General features: G+C 39.1%; 1 protein-coding gene across 6 annotated transcripts in view; it reads right to left on the minus strand.

Moving 5' to 3' along the window:
- The window catches only part of tns1a (tensin 1a), a 163,374-nt gene extending 156,324 nt beyond the window's left edge, over nt 1-7,050 (minus strand). For 5 of the 6 annotated variants that reach the window (XM_059327620.1, XM_059327624.1, XM_059327622.1 and 2 more), the window contains exon 1: nt 6,272-7,050. In XM_059327620.1, the coding sequence (XP_059183603.1) occupies nt 6,272-6,367 (96 nt within the window). In that variant the 5' untranslated portion in view covers nt 6,368-7,050. The remainder of the gene's footprint in view (nt 1-6,271) is intronic. The other variant, XM_059327623.1, reaches the window with a different exon arrangement.
- Nucleotides 7,051-24,386: the final 17,336 nt, after the last annotated feature.

Below are 24,386 nucleotides of genomic sequence, written 5' to 3' on the forward strand. Positions count from 1 at the left end.
GGAAGGGAAACTGAGGAAAGGAGACATGTTTCAATGAAATAAAAGAAGAGGAAAAGAAAAGGGAATTGGAGGAGGAGAAAGTATGTGAGGAAAAGAAAGGAGATAAAATAAGACACAAGGAAAGGAGAGATTTAATGAAATAAAAGGAAAAAAGAGAACATAAAAGAGGATAGGAAAGGAGACTAGAGAATACATGAGGAAAGGAGACATGTTTCAATGAAATAAAAGAAGAGGAAAAGAAAATTGGAGAGGAGCGAGAGGATGTGAGGAAAAGAAAGGAGACAAGGAAAGGAGAGATAATTCACTGAAATAAAAGGAAATTAAAGATGAGAGGAAAGGAGACGAGAGGAGACATGAGGAAAGGAGACATGTTTCAATGAAATAAAAGAAGAGGAAAAGAAAAGGGAATTGTAGAGGAGGAGAGAGGATGTGAGGAAAAGAAAGGAGATAAAAGGAGACAAGGAAAGGAGAGATAATTCAATGAAATAAAAGGAAATTAAGAGAGCATAAAAGAGGATAGGAAAGGAGACATGTTTCAATGAAATAAAAGAAGAGGAAAAGAAAAGGAAATTGGAGAGGAGGAGAAAGAATGTGAGGAAAAGAAAGGAGATAAAATAATGAATATATAATAATGAATAATGAAATAAAAGGAAATTAAGAGAGCATGAAAAAGGATAGGAAAGGGAAGGAGACTAGAGAATACATGAGGAAAGGAGACATGTTTCAATGAAATAAAAGAAGAGGAAAAGAAAAATTGGAGAGGAGCGAGAGGATGTGAGGAAAAGAAAGGAGACAAGGAGAGATAATTCACTGAAATAAAAGGAAATTAAAGAGGAGAGGAAAGGAGACGAGAGGAGACACGAGGAAAGAAAAAGGAAACAGGAGAGGAGAGGATGGATGTGAGGATGTGAGTAAATCCAGGAGAGGAGTACCACAGTAGTGTCACCATAGTAACACACATGGAGGAAACCTTTACACATTCCCCTCCATCTCTTCCTTACAAAACCAGCACACATCCACAGTCAGACACACACATGCCGACACTATTCCGAGCCCATCTCCCGTTGTAACCCGGCTCTATCATGTGGGGACCGTGTGAGCCGCGTTGCCATGGAAACTGAACACCTCACAGCGGTCCTTGGAGGGAAGACACAGAGCCTTACCTCTCCACTTTCACCTCCCAGGCGGTCACGTGACCAGCTGGAGTGCTGCAGCTGGAGGAGCAACAGACTGAATGAGTTGTCATGCACGCTGCAAAAAGTGTCGTAAAAAAGCCTTTTTTAGTCATTCTTCCCATGAAAAAACATGGGAGAGATCACTGACAGCTTCAATGCTACAGTGGTTGAAAGATAGATAGATAGATAGATAGATAGATAGATAGATAGATAGATAGATAGATAGATAGATAGATAGATAGATAGATATACTTTATTTATCCCAAGCTGGGAAATTACAGTGTAGCAGCAGCATTACACACAGAGACAATGACAACACAATTAAATAATTAAATAAAAAGAACAACCTAGGCATACTTCAAGCAATAAAATATAAAAATACAATAAAATACAATAAAATGTAATGTAAAAAAACAAATAAAGTGTCTAAAGAAGGAGTATGTATTAAGGAGTTGAATTCCAGTGCAGAATAATATATATATATATAATAAAGGCAATATATCTGTAATGTGCCACTTGTTGCAATAATTGCATGAATAATATTATATGTTGGAATTAGGGCTGGGCAATATGGCCCTAAAAGAATATCACAATATTTCAGGCTATTTTTGCGATATTCTTGACGATATTACGAAATACTTAAAAAGATATAGAAAATATGATTTTTTTTTTAGTCTGTATGAATAAATAAAAATCTAAAATGTAGTGTGAAGTGCAAATCTCAACAGTTGGCAAATAGAAAAAAAATGTATGAGGAAATAATAAAAAATAACCATTTAGGGGTTCCGGGGGCATATTTTAATGACATTTTGTAAAGGAGAATAAAGGTTCTTATATGTTTTATTTAAGGCATCTTATTTTGACAGTCTTCTTCTAAGTTCTGTGGTGGATTCTGTTAACACACTGTGCTCTTATTTTGAAAGCTGCATGTGTTTAGCGACAGAGAGTAACTTTTTGTAATTAAAACAACTTTAATTGTTAGCTAATGTTAACCTTACGCCACTACATCAAGAAGTAGGAACGTTGCCAATATCATGATACGCATTTTTTTTAACCATGAAAAAAATATACTGATATTATCGTGAGCGATACGATATGGCACACCCCTTAGTTGGAATCGTCAGTAGTTTTGATCATGATATAACTACATGTAGCATATATACTGATGAAATATTTCTGTCAAATTAGAGGTGCAAAAACTCTATATCAGGAATAAATATGTAGGCCTTTAAAAGGGACAGTACATGCCAGAATCAAAAATAAAACAAAATCACCGACCTAAATGACAGAATAACCACACATAATGAATCATATGAGCATTTGTGGTTTGAGGTACAGAGCGGAGCGCTCTAAAAGTGGAGTAAATTTTATATTTTAGTATATTTTAGTATTTTTTATTTTATTTTTTCATTTATTTAGTTATTTATTTATTTATTCTTTATATTAATTTATTTCCTTTTTTTTGTTGTCGTTTGTATGTTGTTTATTCCTTTTCTTTGAGATCCTCATTTGGGAAATACCAGTTTTTATTTGCATTTTTTTAAATGTATTTAATTATTTTCCTTTTTTATATTTTTTATATTTTTTTATTTTATTTATTTTTTTCATTTATTTTTTTTATTTTTCATTTTTCATTTTTTATTTTTTATTTTTTATTTTTCATTTTTTATTTTGTTGTTGTTGTCGTTAGTTTGTTGTTTATTCCTTTTCTTGGAGATCCTCATTTGGGAAATACCAGTTTGCCTTGTATATATGTTTGTCTGTTTACCCTATGTTTTTGTTATTTACTTTGTGAATATATACCTTGAAAAAAAGGAAAAAAAAATTCAAGGTACAATATTGTAAAGAAAACAAAATGACTGATTATGTTTGTGAAAGTAAGAAGCCTTGCAATAAAGTATTAAAAAAATAAAAGTGGAGTAAATAAAGTATAATGGTACCGATAACGGTATGTGGTTTGCAGTTGTAAAAAAAAAAAAGAAGCTGCAGTTTTGTTGAATTTATGCTACAAAACAAAAAATCTAGGGTTAGGGCAAAAACCTTCCTGGTAAGGTGTTATAAAAGAGAGTTTAAACACTAAATAGGACAGTCTCAAAAGTAAATATGGGACATATTTTGTTCCCCGTACAAACAAACTATGGGGTCGTTTTTGAGGGAAGACCAGTCTCAGCATATACTTTAAAAAATATTTTTTGCTAGAGTGAGAGGAAAAGGTGAATATTTGTGTCAAATTATCGGTGCAAAAACTCTCTTAGTCTTTTAAAGGGACAGTACACCCCAGAAACAAAAATGCATATTTTTCCTCTTACACCTAAGTCTATTTATTAATGTAAAAATGTTCTGGTGTCAGTGTTGGATATATCAATCGTAGAGATATCCACATTCTCAGACCTCATTGTGAGCAATTTCATGTAGGAACTATATTCTTTATAGTACTTCAGTATATACATTCCCAAAAAGTTTGGACTTTATCTTAGACGTAAATGAAAACTGTACAAATACAATATATTAACTTACTTTACTTAAACCCACCTGCACACCAGTGGGTTAGAACAAAGTTAGACCTTAGAACTACATCAGTTTCTAGTAGAAACAAGAAGATGTTATCTTTACAAAAGAAGATGTTTTTTTCCTGACAGATATACTTTTAGAAACTTCAGATTTTTTGGGCCTAATCCTTACACTTTCCCTGACCCTAAACCTACTCAGGCTTCTGGGTTTTAAGAACTTAATGTTAAAACTGATAAAAATGATGTGTTTGTCAATACTTTTTTTTTTTTTTTTTTTTACTGTTTTACACATCATCCCAACTTCTTAAGAACTGGGGTTGTATATTTCTGACATGAAACTGCTCGCAACAAGGTCTGTGAATTATCTTGAGGAACTGGGTCATGATTTGTGGAAACAGTGGTTCTTGTCGAGTTCTTTAAAAGTATTCTTTGTGTCCATTATATTTGAGAGAAGGCAATAATATTGGCCAATAACTCCAACACTCAACACCAAAACAATCTAGAATGATAAATAGCACTAAAGGTACGAGAAAAAAATGATGTATTTCTTGAAAAAATGTGTCAAAACCCACTTGGATGAAGACAATTAATTTTTTTAATATTGCAAAAGACCTTAAAAAAGTTGCACTGGAAACAAGTTGAGATAGAAGAAGAAAATGACATAAAATAGCATTTTTATTAAGGGGCAAAATGGATTTTCCTGCCACTGTATAAGGGTGCAAATGTAGACTGTGCAAGTGTACCATATCCATACCTTAACAAGGGTACATCCCTGGTGACAAGTCCCATTTTACAGTGCAGGTACAAGAGTTGAAGGTGTGCCTATCAGAGCTACCCCCCTCTATAATAATAAGGCTGGGGTCAATTTAAAAAAAATGGTGCAAAAACCTTCATTTACCGCATTGATTTATTGAGAGATTTTCTACAAGAGTGTTTCTAAGAGTGAGAAAAATTCCCCGTTTCGAGATTGAAGCAAAAAAAAATGCCAATGCTGAGAGGACAGGCTGTGCAAAAGCTGTGACTGAATGAACATAATGGGTTGGGGATACATTGCATAGGGTCGAGGAGATAAATAATGACTGTGTGTGTCTGCAAAGGCACTAACAAGCTCCACACGCATTTACACACACATGCGAGAGAGTGCGACAAGGGGAGTGTGGTGGGATTGAGCGCGGGTGTAGAGATAAGGAGCTGCGGCAATGGGGCGGGAGGGGGGGAGTTTGCTGCTGGTGCTGGTGGGAGGGTGTTGGGGCTTGAAGAGACGGGCGGCTGCAGCACTGCCACGCTACGGCGTCACCACAAGCGAAATTTCATCATTACCAGACTTTAGAACACCAAACGGTTCTCATACGCACCAGCAGAGAGCTACAGCTGTGCAAGTTTCAAACCTTTTTTGACTGATATTTACGGTCGAGATCTGAGCTTTTCATGATGCAAAATTAGCGAAAGATAAAGGGGGGGAATGAAAGAAACGAGGGGCGCAAGGAAGTCCCAAAAGGTGTCTTGACTTTTATGGTGATATTCTCACGTAGGGATGGGTTATTTTTGCTGAGGGTGCAGTGCATTAAGCTGATTTGGTCAGTGTTTCCTGCCTTAGGACAACTGCTATTAAAAAAAGGTTTGCTCTAGAGATGGTTAAAAAAGGCAGGGGAAGAAAAATCACCTCCAAAAATGATCCCACCCATCACCATTCATCAGAGGATCACCTCAGGCACTGTTCCTTCGCATGTGTGCAAGTGTAAGAGGAAATTTAGTTGTTACACATGATTGATTATGTTACAGAAGCGCAAAAAAAGCAAAGATTGTGCTCCAGGTTTTGCTAATAACATTGGCTCCAGGGGAACAGACAAAGAGACAGAGTGTGCGTTCAGCTGATAGGATTCATTGAACTCCGCTTGGCCTTCCTTGCTCACACACATGTGCCATCGGTGTATGGCGCAGGGATGAAAGACTCACAACCCTCGTCAAAAACCAGCAAATACAGCATGACGTGCAATGGCAGGAGATGAATGGGGAAAAAAATCAAGAGCTCTTTCATGGGAATACGCAAACCCCCAATAATGGTGCATTAGAATTCTGCAGTTCCGAAAGCAAGGTGACCCTATGTATCAGGAGCAACCATCATTTGTTCCAGGTGGTTGCTGCAAGTGCCTGGCTCTAGTGGCATATGCAAAATGTGATCCCAATGGTTCCCCACCATCTTTATCTGGAGCAGCTGCCTGGAGACCACTTGGAGATGTAACACTGACCTTGAATCAGCACTTAGAGGGACACCAACCAGTCTTCCAAAGCCCATGGTCCATGACCAGTCGCCCAAGCTCCTTTTCACAGCTACGTCATTTGGTGGTTTAGGTAAAACCGGCTGCATGCAATGGAATGACTGAGGCCCATCCAGATGTATATATCATGCAGGATGAGAATTCCAGATCTATTTTTTGGCATTTATTGTAGAAGTCACCTGCATGGGTTGACATGAAAGACGACATGTGCAGAACTCATCCTCTTAAGTCCATTGTATCCCATCTCGGGGCTCCCATTCCCAGCAACCCCCCTTCCCCCCCCAGCCCCCCCTCCGCGAAGTCTTACCTTGTCTCGCTTGGCCCCCCGCAGAGGAAAGAAGCAGGCGAAGAGGAACTTGCCCCAGCTGATGACGGCAGCCAGGCACCAGTTGAGGCGAGCCATGCCTGCGTCTGTCCCGTCTCGTCTGCCAGGATAGGATCCTGCAACCCCCCGTAAAAAGAACGATGTCAAGCGAAAAAAGACCCCGCAGAGACAGGAGACCCTCTTGTCCTACTCCGTGGAGCAGAAATGAATGGCTCCTTCAAGTCAGATGACGACTGGGAATTTATTTTCCTTTCAGGGTTTTTTGTGGCAATTTTGGCTACCTGTCTGGGTATGTGTCTGCAATTCCAATTTGAGGGGGAACAAGGGGGGCCGGAGTGGAGCTACTGGCGTCCCACAAATGGACTAGACCTTTGGATGGTCTACAGGGACCCAAAGCATCAAGAGCCTAAAACTGTCTTCCTGTCTCTCCATCCATCTGTCTTCTCTCTGTTCCGTCTCCTCTGTCTCCACAGCCCGGTCTAGATGAGTCAGTCCTCAAAGTGTGATGAGCACCGTCGGCTGCATAATGCGAAGAGCCCGTCGCTGATCGACGACACTGTTACACACACGCACGCTGGCATGCCCACACTCCCCGTCTCACACACACACATTCACGCACATGTACGCTCGCCTGGAAAAAAAAACAAAACAAAAAAAAACGCTGTCCTGGCACATACATCCACAGGCAGAAGAGCCCCCCTCTCGTCACACGGCTCCCCTCCAGGCTCAGGATCCCCGGTGCTTCGCGCTCACACACTCCGCTTACACACACTCGTCTCTCTCTCTCTCTCTCTCTCTCTCTCTCTCTCTCTCGCTCTCTCGCTCTGTGCTGCTCTCTCACACATACACACATGCACTGATGCTGCAGCACTTACTCAGCCAGCGCGGGAGGAGGGGAGCAAAAGAGTGAGGAGGGGGGGAGAAGGGAGAAATGACTGGGAACATAACGGTTTGAAGAGAGAGAGAGAGAGAAAAAAAGATGGAAAACAGAAGGGGTTTCTGCTGAGAATGACAGATTGAGTGTATTCATTCAGTGTTTATAGTTCAGAGTTGAAGCCGGTGTCGCCGAAGACGGCGATGGGAAAGAAAGTGCGCATCAAGTAGTGATCACTGGGGGAGTGGAGGAGCAACAGAATGGGCTGAAAGAGTGAACGGAAGAGTCAAGATGGACGGATGGGACATAAAGAAGAGGAGAAGAATGACAAAAAAAAAAAAAGCAAGGCAGCAAAGCGAGTTGCAGGAGGAGAGGCAGGAGGGGAGAATGTGTTTGAGAATACAGAGCAGAGAATACTGGTGAACACACACGGCAGCATGCGCAATGTACGCACACTAACGGACACGCAGCAGCCGTCACGGTGCAAGGCGGATACAAGGCAGGCTCAGGGTGAGATGATAGTAGTGTGTGTGGAGAATTGGGTCGAAGGGAGAGAAGGAGGGAGGAGAGAAAGGAAGGATGACAGAAGAGGAGAAGGAGCGGGGTGTTGAATCATTGTGTCTTGGGTGATTATTTCCCTCTCTCTCATACACACACATACACACACACACACACGACTGCAGGTGGTGCACAGGCTCGTTCACTGTGCTGCAGTCTCTCTACGCTTCAGTGGGAGCACATTTTCACTGCAGAACGCTTTTCTCTGCTGTATACCCCCCCCCCCCCCCCGCCACCCCCTGATCCCCAACCCCTCCCACCCAGCACACCACCGCCGCCACACCAACGCAATCACAACACATCAAAGCAATGAGCGAGGGAGATAAAGTGTAGAGAGGATGCTGTTCTGTCAACCAAAGCTAGCTTAGCCTGAGGAGGGGTGGGTGGGGGGGTGGAGGGGGGTAGAAGGGGGGTGTGTGTTTGGGGGAACATAACACAAATTGTTTGGCCGTATGGAAATGGCAATAAAAAAAAATTACAAATCCTTTCTTTGACAGAGAGCTGTTCCCATCAGAGCTATTCGTCATGTTATCATATGTACTGAAATCTGCATTCAGTGCACATGTCAGTACATAAACACATCATCCCTCCATATGTGTTCCAGTAGGAGATGGGATCTTGCATCAGCGGGTAGTGTGTGTTGTTGAAAACAAAGCTTTAAATGCATTTGTAGATATTCAGAATAAATGTGCCTGATATAATTTATTAAACCGTGTTGTGCATTGAATGAACGATGATCCATTGACGATCCTTGTTGCACTCCCTCTCAGACCAGAAAGAAGACCAGAATTAGCGTACTACTGCAGACCCTTCACCTCAGTCTCCGCCACTGTGAACTTCACCAGGGGGACAGTGGCCCACTAAACCTCCAGTTAGCTGGTGTAGCGACCCAAATTTAGCAAGCACAGTTCCCTGCACAAGGCGTCACAGCGGGGTGGTGGCAAGCAGCAGCACTGGGTCAAACCAGCAACAAGTTGCTGATTCAACAGGGAGTCCGGGCGGTTTGGGGTTGACGTTAAGGGACAGTGTTGCCTTTTTTATTTACGTATTGAAAATGGGCATAAAAACAGATGCAAGGAAACACACCTATTGATCCAACATCTGAAGATCTCTGCTCCTACACCTCAAATGGCAAGAACCCCCTGGGAAGAACTACTGACAGCGCTGACCACTACACTGGTCAAATGGCAAGCACCTAGGGGGAAAAGACTGAAAGGGCATCAGCTGTTTGCAAACAACAGACCAGGACTGTCCAGAGAACGATCAACGAAGACCCTCACATCTGAAGTCAAGTCAAGCCAACATTATGTAGAAACCTAAATAATCAGAAATTTGTCTCAAGGGCCTTTACAAGCTGCACAACATACAACACCCTGTCCGTAGACCCTGAGAGTTCAAGAGGAAGTCTCACAAAATTATATAGGGATAAAGAAGAAATTTGGACAGTGGCAACAAATGACAGTTTTGGAACCACCTGTTTGGAACATCATTCCACAGGTATTACCTAATTTGGCAACAGGGGAAAGCATCATGATTGGATTTGAAAGGCTTCGTTGTTCACAAGCAAGGATGGGATGAGGTTCACCACATTGAAAGACCCAGAGAATCCAGAGAAATCTCTGCATAAGTAGCAAACTGAAAACCAACATTGGTTGGCAATGACCTTTGATCCCTTAGGGACTGCATGATGACATGATTGTATAAAAGACATTACTACATGGGCTCAGAAACACTCCAGAAATCCATTCAGTTCGACGCTGCATACGCAAATGCGAGTTTCGACTTGACAATGCAAAGTGAAAGGTAAATATATCAACAACATACAGAGACGCCGCCAACTTCTCTGGGCCTGAGCTCATCTTAGATGGACTCATACAAAGTAGGAAAGTGTGTTGTTGACTGACGAGTCCACATTTGTTTGTGGAAATTATGGGCGTGCTGTTCTCCGGACTAAAAAGGAAAAAGGACCATCCTGGCTGTTCAAAAGTTCGAAGGTCAGCATCTGTGATGGTTTGCCAATAACACCATGGGTAACTGTCACATCATTACACGCAGGTTTGCTGGCATCCAGACAATGTCTTTGCCAGGGAAGTGGCTACTTATTTCAGCAGGACAATGCCAAGAAACATTCTGCACTTGTTACAGCAGTGTGGCTTTCAAGAAAAAGAGTGCAGGTATTAGACTGGCCCGCCTGCTGTCCAGACCAACCTTTTTGGAATTGGACAACCAGAATGCCTTTTAAATATCCTCAATGGATTAAAACTTGTTGCTTTCACTCAAATGTGAAAATATATTCATAAAGCTTGCCAAATACTGCTGGTGGAAGAACAGAAATATCTTCCTTTGATGGTTGACGAATGATGTATGAAGTTGATGGAAAAATGGCAGCTCTATAGAAAGAATCACTCTCCTGAGATACTGTTGACGTTTTACATTTGGCTGCTATATAAAAAGACATCCATGTAACATCCCATGTCGATGCTTGGCTAGTTGCCTGCAGGAAGAAGAAAAATGTGCCACCAAAAAGCAAATGGGCCCAGAAATGCAAAGCAGACAGTGCATTTTTCCTTTATGTCAACATTATTGATGATGTCCTATGGACCTGCTCCTTTTACTCTGAACTCGTCTCCTGCTTTACTTTGCAAAGGGTGTAACACAAATATATCACATGAAACCATTTATATATAAAACAGGTAGCATTTTATATGGTAACATTTTGAGGCTTGGTTGGTATTTTGTTGGGAATTCTTCATTTTCAACAGTAATATTTCTCTTTAAAAAGGACATTTCCCTCTCTGCAGCACTGATACATGAGGAATATGTTTTTGTACCGCACAGTTTTCTACAGCAGTGTGTGCTGTACATCTCAGTGTGAGACTGGGCTTGTGTCCCACTCTCTTGGCAATGCGCTGACCTTTCTCATTAGGCATAAGCAACTTGCATAATCACTGCTGACTTCTATTGACTGGCCTGTCACGCTGCCTATCCGTTTGACTGGAAAGCCCGTGAAAAAGTGCAGGCTGCCAAAAAAACTTCTCTCTCAATGACTTTCCCCTGTCATCTGCAGCAGGATCAGAATCTATCATTTTTCACAGAGTGCACAAAAACAGGGGCTATACAGTGTAAGCTATTCATCCTCTATAGCGCTAACTGTCTATCAATATTTTTAAAAATGTTGGCCATTTTCCCGTCAATCCAATATATGCACTGTTTGAAATATCCACTACCATATTCAGAAATTAAATGTTGTTTCATGTTGTAATTTTGTTTCAACAGGAACTTATAATGACCCTCCCTCAGGTCTAAATCCTCACCTGCACACTCAGTGTTTTCATTTGCCCAGAGCAAGGTTATGTTAATTTTTCATCACAGGCAAACAAAATCTGAGTAAATCTAATTCGAGTTAATGCTTCTCACAACAAAGACTGTTATGAATGTTTTATACACTCTTGTTGATTCAAAGGAGGGATAAACAAATTGGTTCCCAGTTTGATGAGAATGCAAACAAATGTTAAGGAATTTCTGTTTGACCGGAGTATCCGATACAATATGTTTGTGTATGGTTTTTTTTTTAGTGTTTGTCTTTTCTGTGTAACTGGAGGTAGGTTCTGGAAAGTAATGTTAATTCTGGGAGCCGTTATCTGCATTTATTATTCCCACTAGTGCAGTGCCTGTAGGAAGTATGTATTCATACATTACATGTCTCACTACAACGTCTGCAACTCCATAAAACTCTTACTTTTCATGAGTTACGCACGCCATCCAGCACATACACACTGAACATTGATATTCGCTGGAAACTATTCAAATATTATTGGAAAATCGAACCTTGTAGCGCACTTTAAAACTCAGAAAGATGGGTAGTCTACATAGACTTACAGATGAGATGAGTCAGGGTGGAAATCCAGAGTGAATTGTGTTACTGACCAGGTGTAGGCCTATCACACAATGGGGCGGAGCTCCCTGAAAAGGGGCGGGGCTACCCTAAAAGAGGGCGGGGCTCCACTAAAAGGCGTCCGATCGGAAACAGTGCAATGCTGCAACACGTCCTACGTAAATAATGATATTTTTAAAAATGAATTCTTGTTCAATGCGCAGCTTGAGAAGGTTATCAGCCCATTTGACTCACTGAAAAGTTAAAAAGCTGCAGTTTCTTTTAGGGCTGGGCGATATGGAACAAAAGTCATATCCCGATATATTCAGGCTGAATATCGATATATGATATATATCCTGATATTTTTATCAAATGTTCAGTCAAAGTCAAATCAAAATATAACATGTCACAAGTAGTTTTATTGAAACCATTAATTTAAGTGTATTTTAGTTAAGCATAAATACTGTAAAACAAAAGGAGAGCCTTTTCCTTTTTAGATCAAAGCTCCATAAAGTGCACATTTAAATAAAATAATATCTTAAATAAATATATTTTGCTGAAATAAATATATTTATATGAGAAAAGAATAACAAACTAAATATGACAAACCCTAGGCAGGGCAGCATTTATATATAAAGAAAGGAAAAAAAAGAACTATATTGATATATATGATATGGTGTAATTCCCGGCATGGATTTTTTCCTGCAAACTTATTTTATACATAGATAGTGTCCAAAAAAACAACATATTAGGAGCATTTAAACGAACAACCAAACACAAAAAACTCCAAAAACTCAAAATGTACAATATAGAGATGTGCAAATATACAAAAACATGAATGTAATTTTGTATCACGATATCTTGATGTTTGTTTTTATCATGATACGGTCCCGAGGAAAGACAATAAATTATTGTATTTAATTATTGCCCAGCCCTAATGAACCCGGTGTGGATTCTGTTGTTTTCTTTTTCTACAAACTTATTTTATACAAAAATTTCTATGTTTCAATCATAACATGCATGAGTTCTATCTACTGATCATTTGACCACATAATAGTGTCCAAAAAAAACATATTAGGAGCATTTAAACGAACAACCAAATACATAAAACTCCAAAAACTCAAAATGTACAATAAAAGAAGCTGGAAATATACAAAAATGTGAATGTTTTGAGTATGAAGCACACAAATATCAAATTCGACAATGTATTTTTGTATAACGATATCTTAATATTTGTTTTTATTATGATATGTTGCCAAGGAAAGACAATAAATTATTGTATTTAATTATTGCCCAGCCCTAATGAACCCGGTGTGGATTCTGTTGTTTTCTTTTCCTATAAACTTATTTTACACAAATATTTCTATGTTTCAATCATAACATGCATGAGTTCTATCTACTGATCATTTGACCACATAATTAACAGCATTTAAACAAACAACCAAACACATAAAACCTAAAATGTACAATATAGAGAGCTGGAAATATACAGCACAGAGTATGAAGCACACAAATATCAAATTAAACAATGTCATTTTGTATCCTGATATCTGTTTTTATCACAATATGGTGCCAAGGAAAGACAATAAATTATTATATTTAAATATTGCCCAGCCCTAATTCCTTAATAACCATTAATTAACAAGTAATAAGGCATTGTTCTCGCTTTAGATCCGCTAGTTGCAAAAAGCATAGTTAACTTATAGTTAACTTATAATAGATGAGCAATAAAGTATATTTTAATATCAATAAGCAAACAAAATAAGATGAATAAAGGCATGGCAAAGACATAATGGGTGGGTCATGGGTGTTTGTAATGCCATTATTAACACTTATATAAGCTTATAAACACACAATAATGTTAATAAGCATCTTCTAAGGACTTATTACTTGTTAATTAATGGTTATTACAAGGACCTTAATATAAAGCGTTACCTAAAATTGTTATCCTTTTTAGTACGGGCCATTAAAAGTACCAAATTGTGCATCCCAAGTGTAAAATGTCCAATCCATAATCAAATTAATGAGTAAAAGCAGCTCAGCACCACAGTCTGAGGGCCTGCAGTGATGTCATAGGATCCTGTCATGGAGGCTGACGGTCTGGTCGTGGTTGTGATTGACAGCTGGACAGTCTGGTGTACACGCTGCCAGAGAAACAGAAGGAGGTGCACGCTTTAGTTTCCTGCACCAGCATCCCATTCACATTCAGAGCACAGAGTGTGCACTGTACTGAGCAGACAGCAGATTAGGTCCCATCACACACCTCATCATTCACTAACACACACACTCATCTGCCTTCCACTTCTCTCCCGCTCGCCTTTATATTCCTTTCTTTTTCACTTTCTCCTCCTTTATTTCAACCCCATTGTTTTATCCACCCCCTTCCTTGCCTTTTTGTCATTTTAGTCGCACTCTTTACAGCAAGAAAAACACACTTTCTGCACTCTAAAAGCACATGTTCCTAATTTGCTACTGTATTTATCACTGCTGCACTTTATACTGCTTATTTATGCTACCTATTTATACCGCCTATTCACTTGCACTTTAGTACTTTTAATATGTTGGACTTTTCGCTGCCTGTTTATTGTTATTGTTCGTCTGTCTTGTAACTTTTGACGTGTGCTGCTGCCTTCTTGGCCAGGTCACCCTTGTAAAAGAGGTCTCGATCTCAATGGGTTTTTTATCTGGTTAAATAAAGGTTAAATAAATGAAAAAAAACATACATGGAGCACCAGGACACAAACTACAACCTCCCGTGCCCTCGCCTTTATATTCCTTTCTTTTTCACTTTCTCCTCCTTTATTTCAACCCCATTGTTTTATTCACCCCCTTCCTTGCCTTTTTGTCATTTTAGTCGCACTCTTTAAAGCAAAAAAAACACACTTTCTGCACTCTAAAAGCTCATACATGGAACACCAGGACACAAACTCCAGCCTCCCGTGCCCTTGCACTGCAGGCATGCCAGTCCTGACTCCCGGGTGCAGGGTGCCATACATAATACATAATAATACATAATAATGACGACACCTTCTTGTTTCAGAAATGTCCCTCTTCATCACATCTAATCCAGGAGAAAGCACTGCAGAGACAGAGGTGACCCCTATGGCCTGTGATCAATGATTCAGTCTATTAAGTGAAGGTGCTTTGATCAGTAATTCTCAATGACACGGGATCATTATACTCCACTGATCTCCAAATGATTGAGCATTTCTGCCGTCCGAAGCTAAATTTGATCGTGTTGGTAATTATTTTTTCAAACGGGGAAATAGAGGAAAAGGCTAAATATGGAGTCTTTTTGGCGCGACGCTCGTATGGAGTCCGTCTCCGCTTGGGAAAACCTCGAGGTGACAGGTTCATCTTTAGCGGGAGCAAATTATGTGCAGGGACAGGGAAGCACTTGGATGTGCTTAGAGTGGAGGTCTATGAGCGCTGACACTTCCGGGGCCTGCTGCCAAGGGAAACTCAGTTATCCAGCAATGTATACTCCCCTTCCCCCAACACACACACACACACACACACACACACACACAAAGCGAGGTCCAACCTTTTCTCAGACCCCAAGGGACACTGAAAGACAGGAGGGAAGGGGTGATGATGAAGCTATTGACAGACGAGTGGATCTACACTCTCTCAGGACAGAAGCAACAACATGATCAATTTGTACTCACTTATTTGCAAAATTGCACCAGATTGGACTTGGAAGGCAATTCCTGATTGTTACAATTTCAGCCCAGAGTAGAAAAAAAGTGTTGGAAAAGATGTTCGGAAAGATTGGAAACCATGTTCTCTTTCTTATGAGAATATCTCTCCAGCAGTGGCGGTTCTAGACCAGTTTTACTGTGGGGGCCAAGGAGGGGCCAGTGTTTAATTAGAGGGGCACATTTAACCCATTGAAGCCTGGAAAGCGTTTACGTTGTTTTGTAGTATTTTGTATAAGCTCTCAAATACTTTTTGAATTTAATTTCTATCTGCTACAGAGGCTGAAAAATCTATTATTTAGTAGAAGAGTTCACACTTTTTTTCCAGAATTTTTCCAGAATTTCCAGAAAATTAGAGGCTTATTTTAAAATCGCCTAGCAGTTTTTCAGGCCTCAATGGGTTAAAGGCAAAGATGATATTTAAGCATTCAAAACCTTTATTTTAGCTTATTTAAAAAATCTAATTTAAGTTTATTTGGAAGATACAAATACACTGATTGAAACAATGAGACAATTATTTTTGTACAACAATGGCATTTCTCATTTTTGTGCACAATTACTTTATTTTAAAGTGCAGTCCAGTGAGAATGATCTTTATAATATATATATATATATATATATATATATATATATATATATATATATAATATATATATATATATATATATATATATATATATATATATATATATTTGCTCACAGGGATTACTTTTACTCATGTTTACTGCATTATTTGAAACTTCAGCCACATTTAATAGAAATGATGAACTAATATTTCAATTTTCTGCCCTTACAAACAAGAAAATGCAACCAGTAGAGAGATCTCCACCAGACGTTGAGACTCCAAATTCCACTAAGAAAACAATCATTTTTAAAGTTGTTTGCTTGTCATCTTGCAGACAGACCTGACAAAGCTTGAATTCAGACCTTTACACATAGGCATGGTGTGATCTATTTATTGTAAATAAATAACAGAAAAATCTTTTTTTGGGTACATATCAATGTATTTGCACTGTTAAGTCATCTGGAGAAGTCAGTGAAATTCACCGAGCTGTGTGCACCTAATAATGGTATTAATCCAGACATGACAGTGTTTTTTGCTCACAGGAATTACTTTTACTCATGTTTACTGCATTATTTGAAACTTCGGCCACATTTAACCCTTTATCGGGTGAAAAACTATCTTTGGTAACTTCAATGGATATCAAAATGGGGTCCCCGTGTCTCTCTGTTTGGTCGTCGAACCACATGGACTTGTATGAGGAGAACTTGACTATGACGGCATATTGAAGCCAAGTACGAATAAAAATACAAACCGGGGGGTTGCAAATTTACTAGATTAAAGTCCCAAATCAACAAGAAAAAAATGTGCAGATTTAAGAGATTTAAAGTGGCAAATTTGTGTGAAAAAAGTCGCAGATTTACGAGAAAAAAGTGCAAAAAAAAACAACTTTTTTCTCGCAGATTCACCACTTTAAATCTCATGAATCTGCACATTTTTTCTCGTAGATTTAACACCTTAATTTTTTTTTTACACATTCTGGCAGTATGTTATATCCTCCAATATTCTCTAGGGTTGAAATTTGGAATTTGCAAGTATTTCAATGAGTGCGTTATTAAGGGATAATAGAAATTATGTTCCCTTTATTTATATAGCACAATTTTAGCAAACACAAGGTTTCCAAAGTGCTGCACAAACAATAAATACATAACACAATACAAAGAGATGTAGTAAACAATAGATCAGTAAGATGCAATAAGATGCAATAAATTAAAAATGGGATAAAAATAAATAAAATAAAATGTAAAATGTACTGCCCGCACAAAATAAAATATGCATGAATACAATAAAAACAAATTATGAACTTGTATTTCGATTTTTACTGCCCTTACAAACAAGAAAATGAACAAAAATAAACAATATTTTTGTTGCTTAAGCTTATGTATTCAGTCATTATTCAATGGTATACTAAAAATCCACGTGAAAAAAATTACTTGTCACTGTTCACAGGTCAAATATTTATATGCGATTAAAATGCGATTAATTACGATTAATTAATTACAAAGCCTCTAATTAATTAGATAATTTTTTTTAATGGAGTCTCGGCCCTAATTTTTATGCTTCTACATAATGGTCACTATCAAGAACTCCATTTGGTCCTTTGTCAGATTTACTGTCTCAGACTGGGGAAGGACAGCCGGTCTGGTTCAGCCGCAGCAGGCAGAAGGTAATCAGTGATGTAAATGCCTCTGATAAGCTGCAATCAGGTATCAGCCAGACGACAGCAGCGTAATGCAACTCAACAGCACCGTTATCCTCCAATCAGCTGCAGTCCGAGGCCAAATTAGAATCGACCCCTGACTCTCCACTCTGCTCCTTTAAATCATCCGCAGTGTGCAGCTTTCACCTTCTCAAGCCATCACCAAGTGGCTGAGGTTGTTGGCTTTCTTTGGCCTGACGAGAACTAAAATATAGACCGCAATGACAATTGTCATTGAAGGAAAGGCAGTTATCAGTACTGACCACATGTTCCCACAGATAGAGAGTTGGAAAAAAAGCTGTTCTCAGGCTTTTTAGAATGCTGTTTAGATCATAAATGCGAATTTTTTTAGGTTCATTTAGGGTTGTCAAAAGTATCAATACTCAAAAAAGTATCGATACTAAAATGTTGTATCCGGATACGATACTCATTTTCAAAAGTATCAATAGCCCCCCGCATTAACCCATTTAATTCCACCGGTCACAATAGTGACCGTAAAAATATTTCTTTGTTATAAGGCTCTATTCCTGCAGAATATGTGAAACAAAGCTGCCCTGAACTAATGATGTTCTCCTCCTCCCATCACATTGGAAATTTCCAAAAATAAAAAATGGTATGTCTGTTACAATGAAGTTGAGACAGTGTTGAGTTAGGCCGATAACTGCTTTCTTTTTGTTTGCTCTATGTATTGTCCTCTCAGTATTCATATATCATAGTTGTATATTTGATAATGTAGGCCAAAGTCACACTAGAATGTTATTCTAGTGGCAATGTTGCAGACTACCAGGAACAGAATTCTACATTTATTTAGGGAAATATAATCATTTTTATGACTGCAAAGGAGAAATATGTTAATGTAGTCTATAAATCAAATAAAAAAATTAAAATTACTTTATTAATCCCCGAGGGGAAATTCATTTAGTCTGGTAACTCTGTTAGAAAGAGACAGTCTGATGGGTAGATTTTAGATACAACATCTTATCCCACCAGTCACTATTGTGACCCAACATAAAACACACTTTTTCACCTATTTTTCCATGAAAATCTTTTAAACTAATGGTTGATTATTTCAAAGAAGTGACACATGGTTTGGATATTTTAATGTCTGGGGAAAATTTGGGATTAAATGGGTTAATGTTGGCCGTGTTATTATTAGCCGTTAGCCGCAGCTAGCAATTAAAGGCTGACGTCACGTTAATGATTATAAACAACGTAAATAAATAAATGAATTAAATAAATCAGGCATGTAGTATGCCCATATTACGTTAATTGACACAGTGTCAGTTACATAAGCATAGAGTTAATAAGTTTATATCAATGTTGGTGACTGAAAAGTGTTATTTTCTCTCTTGAAGTCCCAGAATGAAGCAGAGAAAAGTCGATTTATCAAGCTAGCCTAATATGGTGCACAGCATACAACCTCAAAATATTGTTCTAATTGTTATTGTTTATTGTATTTATTTATTTTGTGCACTACCTCAGACCTGAAGCTTGTTATCATAGTTGCAGTTTCTTTTTGCACAACTGTTTTTATTATAAATATTTAACCTGTGGTTCTGTTCATTTTTACATGTTGCATTTTTCTTGTTAACAATTTTAGGGTCTTTGTTTTTATCCTTGTGGTATCAAAAATGGTATCGAGTATCGAATATTTTCCGGAGTTGAAAATTTTATTATCGTGACAACCCTAGCTTCTTTACAAATAAACCTAGGTTTTTATATTATTTTGAAACTACTTCTAACTCTTAAATCATGCCGCATAAAAGGGAAATTACCACTCTTGGAATTGGTTCGTGGCAAAAGCTGCCCATGGTAACCTCACTGCCAACAAAGCAATAAAGCAAAGAATGCAGAAACATCTATAAATGCCATTTTCAATGTCATTTTAATGCTTCTGATGCACGAAATAAAGGAAATCCAGCACGACATTAATAAAATCACATTCACTGTCCTCCTTCTTGTCATCACAGGATGTGTGCATGGAACACAGCAGCAGCAGGATTGTGGCTATTTTCATTTGGAACAAGCTCGGAAAGAGCCTGAGGGAAGCTATCCACCCCCCCTTATGTCCGAACATCCAGCTCATAGCTCACGTCCCGCTGCTGACTTGGCTGTTTTCCAGTAAGGTTTGTGGCGTGCTTTTAGCCCCACTAATGTATCTACCTATGTAGGTTAAAGACCCCCTCGTGGTCGACAAACACACCAGTGCCAGGGGAGACATCTCAAGGTGAACACAGTGTTCAGATCATACACTCTCCCTTCAGAGGTGGCAGCAACAATAAATAGGACAAGAACAACAATGTCAGAGAGACATATTTCACTTGTGATTGATTTATTCTGAGTGGTACAGGACAAAGGAAACATTGAGCCATGACAAATAGTCTTAGAAAAAAAAATCATGTGGGGTTTTCGCAAGAGATCATTTATTTATATGTATGTCTCGTAAAAACTTAAATCACCGCAGATGGTCTGGCACACTGAGTGCAATCTCAGAAGCTACCGGCTATCAGTCAGACAGCCATTTAACCTCTGGGGGCCAGGGGTGATGTTTCTAAGGCTCTGGTGTAGCCAGTGGATTCCCGGATATCTGGGCAAAGACTTCCTCTTCCACCTGCCGGTTATTGTTTACAATCTGATCAACTTGAGACACAAAAATAGATAATAAGTTGAAAGAGAGAGGTTTCCTATGCTGTTAAAAACAAGGTTCCGGGATTGCGTCGACCAAGTGGCAACCTCTGGTTTATATATTAGGGTAGCCTGGGTCTACCCATACTGCCTTGCATGCTTGATTTAATTTAGAACCTGTATGCAGTGTGGCAACTATGGCCGTTTCTTAGCCCTGTTTTAGGGATCCAATCACAGAACGGGAAGGCGCGTACTACAGACGATGACGCGTACTACTGGACAGATGGAAGCTTGTAGTTTTGTAGTTTTATTACGGATCCAACATGGCTGCAGCAGACGCGAAACTCTCTTTAGCTGTAGACGGTGTTTTAAATAGTTTAGAGTGAAAGTTGATTTTAAAAGAAGAACAACGTTTGACTTTATACTCCTGTTTCACCACCAAAAAGGATGTTTTAGCCTTAATGCTTTCGACAGGATTTGTCCAAAGCCTAATCTACCAACTAGCCCCGCTACTGCTCGCTGCTGTAACCACGGTGATCTGGCTACGAGCCGGGGGACAGCGGAGCCCCCAGAGACCCCCAGCAGCTCGTCTAGTGACCATAAAATCAGTGGATGTGTGGCTGAATGACATGAGGGGGAATAAGGCGTAAAAATAATTAATCTTGCAGAAAGCGAGAACTGGAGAAGCAAAGCAGCAAGCAACACTCTCTCACAGACACACACACACACACACACGCGCACACACACACACACACACACACACACACACAGACACACACCAACACTGCCGGTAGACTGTGAGCTGAAACTACAGAGCAGCCAGAGTCAGAACATGCTGCAGAAAAACGTTGCAGAAGCAGAATTTAGCATTTTAGTTTCAAAATAGAGACGGGCTAGTCTGGCTATATAAACATCAATTTCTGTCGTTCTAAATACGTCATCTGGTATAACTGATACGATTGGCTAAGAGCTACGTACAGACGCTTATAATAGACATTCATAGCGCCCAATAAACGACTCTGGAGGATCGTAAACCACGCCTCCTCTACGGAGAAATGAATGGCTGGTTTCCAGATTATATCTCGCTTGTGATTAGTCTGGCGTTAGATAATTGTATGATTTTGGACCTCCAGAATCAACATCTCTTTTTGAATTTAGGGGTCAGAGAATGCCACAGACAACCATAAACCAAGATGGTGACAGCTTTGACACTGGAATCCAAAAAACAATGGGTGACATCATCAAGACTGTGTCTACTATTCTTATAAAGTCTATGATTTCGGTCTATGTGTTCCAACTCTTTTGCTCTTAAATGAAAATCGGAACACTTCTGAAACCAAAATACGGTCCTGTTGCTTACAGACTGTCCACTCATACGCAGAATCTGTTTAAAGAGATTACCCTGTGCACATTTTACTGACTAATTTCTACCAATAACCGTAAACACATGTAAGAAAGTGAATTTTGCTTCCTGAATAATGGGACTTTCTCCATTTAATCCTCTGGTCCTGTCTGCTGTGCTTAGGAATTTGCAGACCCCTTAATTCCCTAAATGAGCCAAGCAATCGATAGGAAGACTACTGGCCCTTACTCAGTCTAATTATACACATTTATCACCAATCACAGCCTTGGATTTGAATAGTGACTGCTGAGGCTCTGTTCTACTGTAAGGCAAAATGACAGTCCAACTGCAATCCAGTTCATCCGTAAAGCACGACTCAGCAATGTGATATCAGGGTAGGAGCAATTTGCAGTGCTCAGGATAAAGATGACAGAAAATAACCATGAACATGGAGTAGAGGCTGAATGTCTTCCGGATAATCACAGAACGTTTCAGATTGTATGAGACCAGGCAGTGCAGAACAGCATGTTCCTCCGCACACTTAAAGCCATTCACGAGAAAATGCTTTAATCCCAGCAATTACTGTGCAGCGGGAAGATGCAAGATCTGTCTGGACCAATCTGAAGTCGACTTATTGGGCTTTCATCAATGTGACCCTTGGCAATAGAGTTGCTACTAACACACTAAACAAGTGAGGACCTTTTGTTTCAGAGAAATACCAATTATTACCAAACAGAAGTCTGATAATGAATGCTACCGGTTCAAGGTTTTGCACTACACAATAGCAATTTTAAACCAAGGCGGTGCTTCATGTTTTTCTCAAATATATCCTTTTTGTCTAAACACCCAAAGACCGAGAATTTGTACAAAGAAGGGCCGGGACATTAACGCGTTAATTAAGATGAATTAATTACACAAAAATGAACGTGTTAAAAAAATGGACGCATTTTTAATCACACTTATTTTTGCAGCGCGGAACGTTTCTCACTGGATGAGTTTCAGGAGGAGCGATTATACTGGAGCACCAACTAGCGTTCATGAGTTCAGACAACAACAAACCACAGTGAACATGAAGGAAGAATTATTTAGTTACAAAAAACCAATGGATGGAAGCGTTGATAAGAGCATGGTTGTGTTGCTATGCAACAAGGAATTCACATATCACCTCAATGCTAAACATATAGCAGCTAGCGGCTAGTGTGCTAGCTAGCGTGGATTGTGTTTTACTTAAAAAACCAAAGTATTCTAGTTTACAGAAGGTCTACCTACCTATAGGCTACCTGGATTTATGAAATGTACTATATTTATAAATATGCTATTGCTACACTTAATGGCTAAAATTGCACTGGTCTGTTGGACTTGAACAAAAATAAACAATATTTTTGTTGCTTAAGCTTATGTATTCAGTCATTATTCAATGGTGTACAGAAAATCCATGTGAAAAAAATTACTTCTCACTGTTCTCAGGTCAAATATTTATAAGCGATTAAAATGCGATTAATTTAGATTAATTAATCACAAAGCCTCTAATTAATTCGATTAATTTTTTTTTATCGAGTCCCGGCCCTAGTACAAAGTACACTGTGGCCTTGAATGAGAAAGAGCAATATAAAGACATGAGAGAAAGAGAGGACATTCTGGATATGGCCAATACTAAACTGTCACAATGAGTGACATTAAATTTACATAGTGACACTGAAGACGGCCCGCTTCTTAAGCAAATAAGAACATTCGGGAAATGGATGGAAAAATTTGAGCAAAGGCAAAACACGTCCCACTTGTCAGGCATTGAAGCAGTCCCCTTCCTTCTAAATCTCCTTATCTCAGCTGAGAGGCAGAGAGAAGGGGGAGAGGGGCAAATGGGAAAGGACAGACGGAGAAACAGAGACACATAGAAAGAAGAGGAGGAGGAGATACTGAAGGTGGATGGAGGGAGATGGAGGTATGGCGGACGCTGAAATGGTCACAGTGAAGGAGAAAAGATGTTTAAGGTCCATGTTATTATGTAGTGAGTATATTTCTGGTAAATGGTAAATGGACCTGCACTTATTTAGCGCTTTTCTAGTTGGTTTGCGACCACTCAAAGCGATTTACACTACAGACTGCACTCATTCACCCACACATTCATACTGGTGGCAGAGGCTACCCTAAACGGTCCCACCTGCCACCATTGGGAATTCATTCACACACCAATGAACGACATTACTATCTGCTATATCTCTATGGAAATGATCTGTTTCATTCTGAAGAGTCAGCTTTTTCAAAACCAACATGGCTCATTTCAAAATTTTGTTTCTGTGCTCATTCACCCATTCACATACATTCATACTGGTGGCAGATGCTACCCTAAACGGTGCCACCTGCCACCATGCTACACTGCAAAAAAGCCAACTTGTATTTTTTGGCCTAAAACAGTGATTTAAGTTGGTAAAACTTGGAAATATAAATGATTGACATTTAGGGCAATAATGTAAGTTAGCACCACAAAGGAAGCCAGTTGTCTGCTCAAAAACAAGTTGGTGAGTTGTTGTTACTTATATCTTTAAGTTGGGGTTCACAACAAGGGACAATAGTTCTGATAACTCTTATTTCTTTGTTGGGAAATGCGGAAAGCCAACTTTCCGAGTTGCACTTGAAGACTCATTGTGGCTGTTGTTGCTGCCTCTAGCTGGAGTCCACACAGGTAAGCTACCCTTATCATGTTTCAACTTACAGTTGAGTCGACAAAAATCTGAATTCAGAGTTGAGCAAACTCAAAAACAAAACCTAAAATATTTAGTTTAATTGTCCAACTTAAAATTTTATCGAAGTTTGTTGCCTTGAAATTTTGAGTTCACCCAAATTTTCTTTTTTTGCAGTGTGGGA

Source organism: Centropristis striata, chromosome 24, assembly GCF_030273125.1.
Source record: "Centropristis striata isolate RG_2023a ecotype Rhode Island chromosome 24, C.striata_1.0, whole genome shotgun sequence".
Lineage (NCBI taxonomy): Eukaryota > Metazoa > Chordata > Actinopteri > Perciformes > Serranidae > Centropristis > Centropristis striata.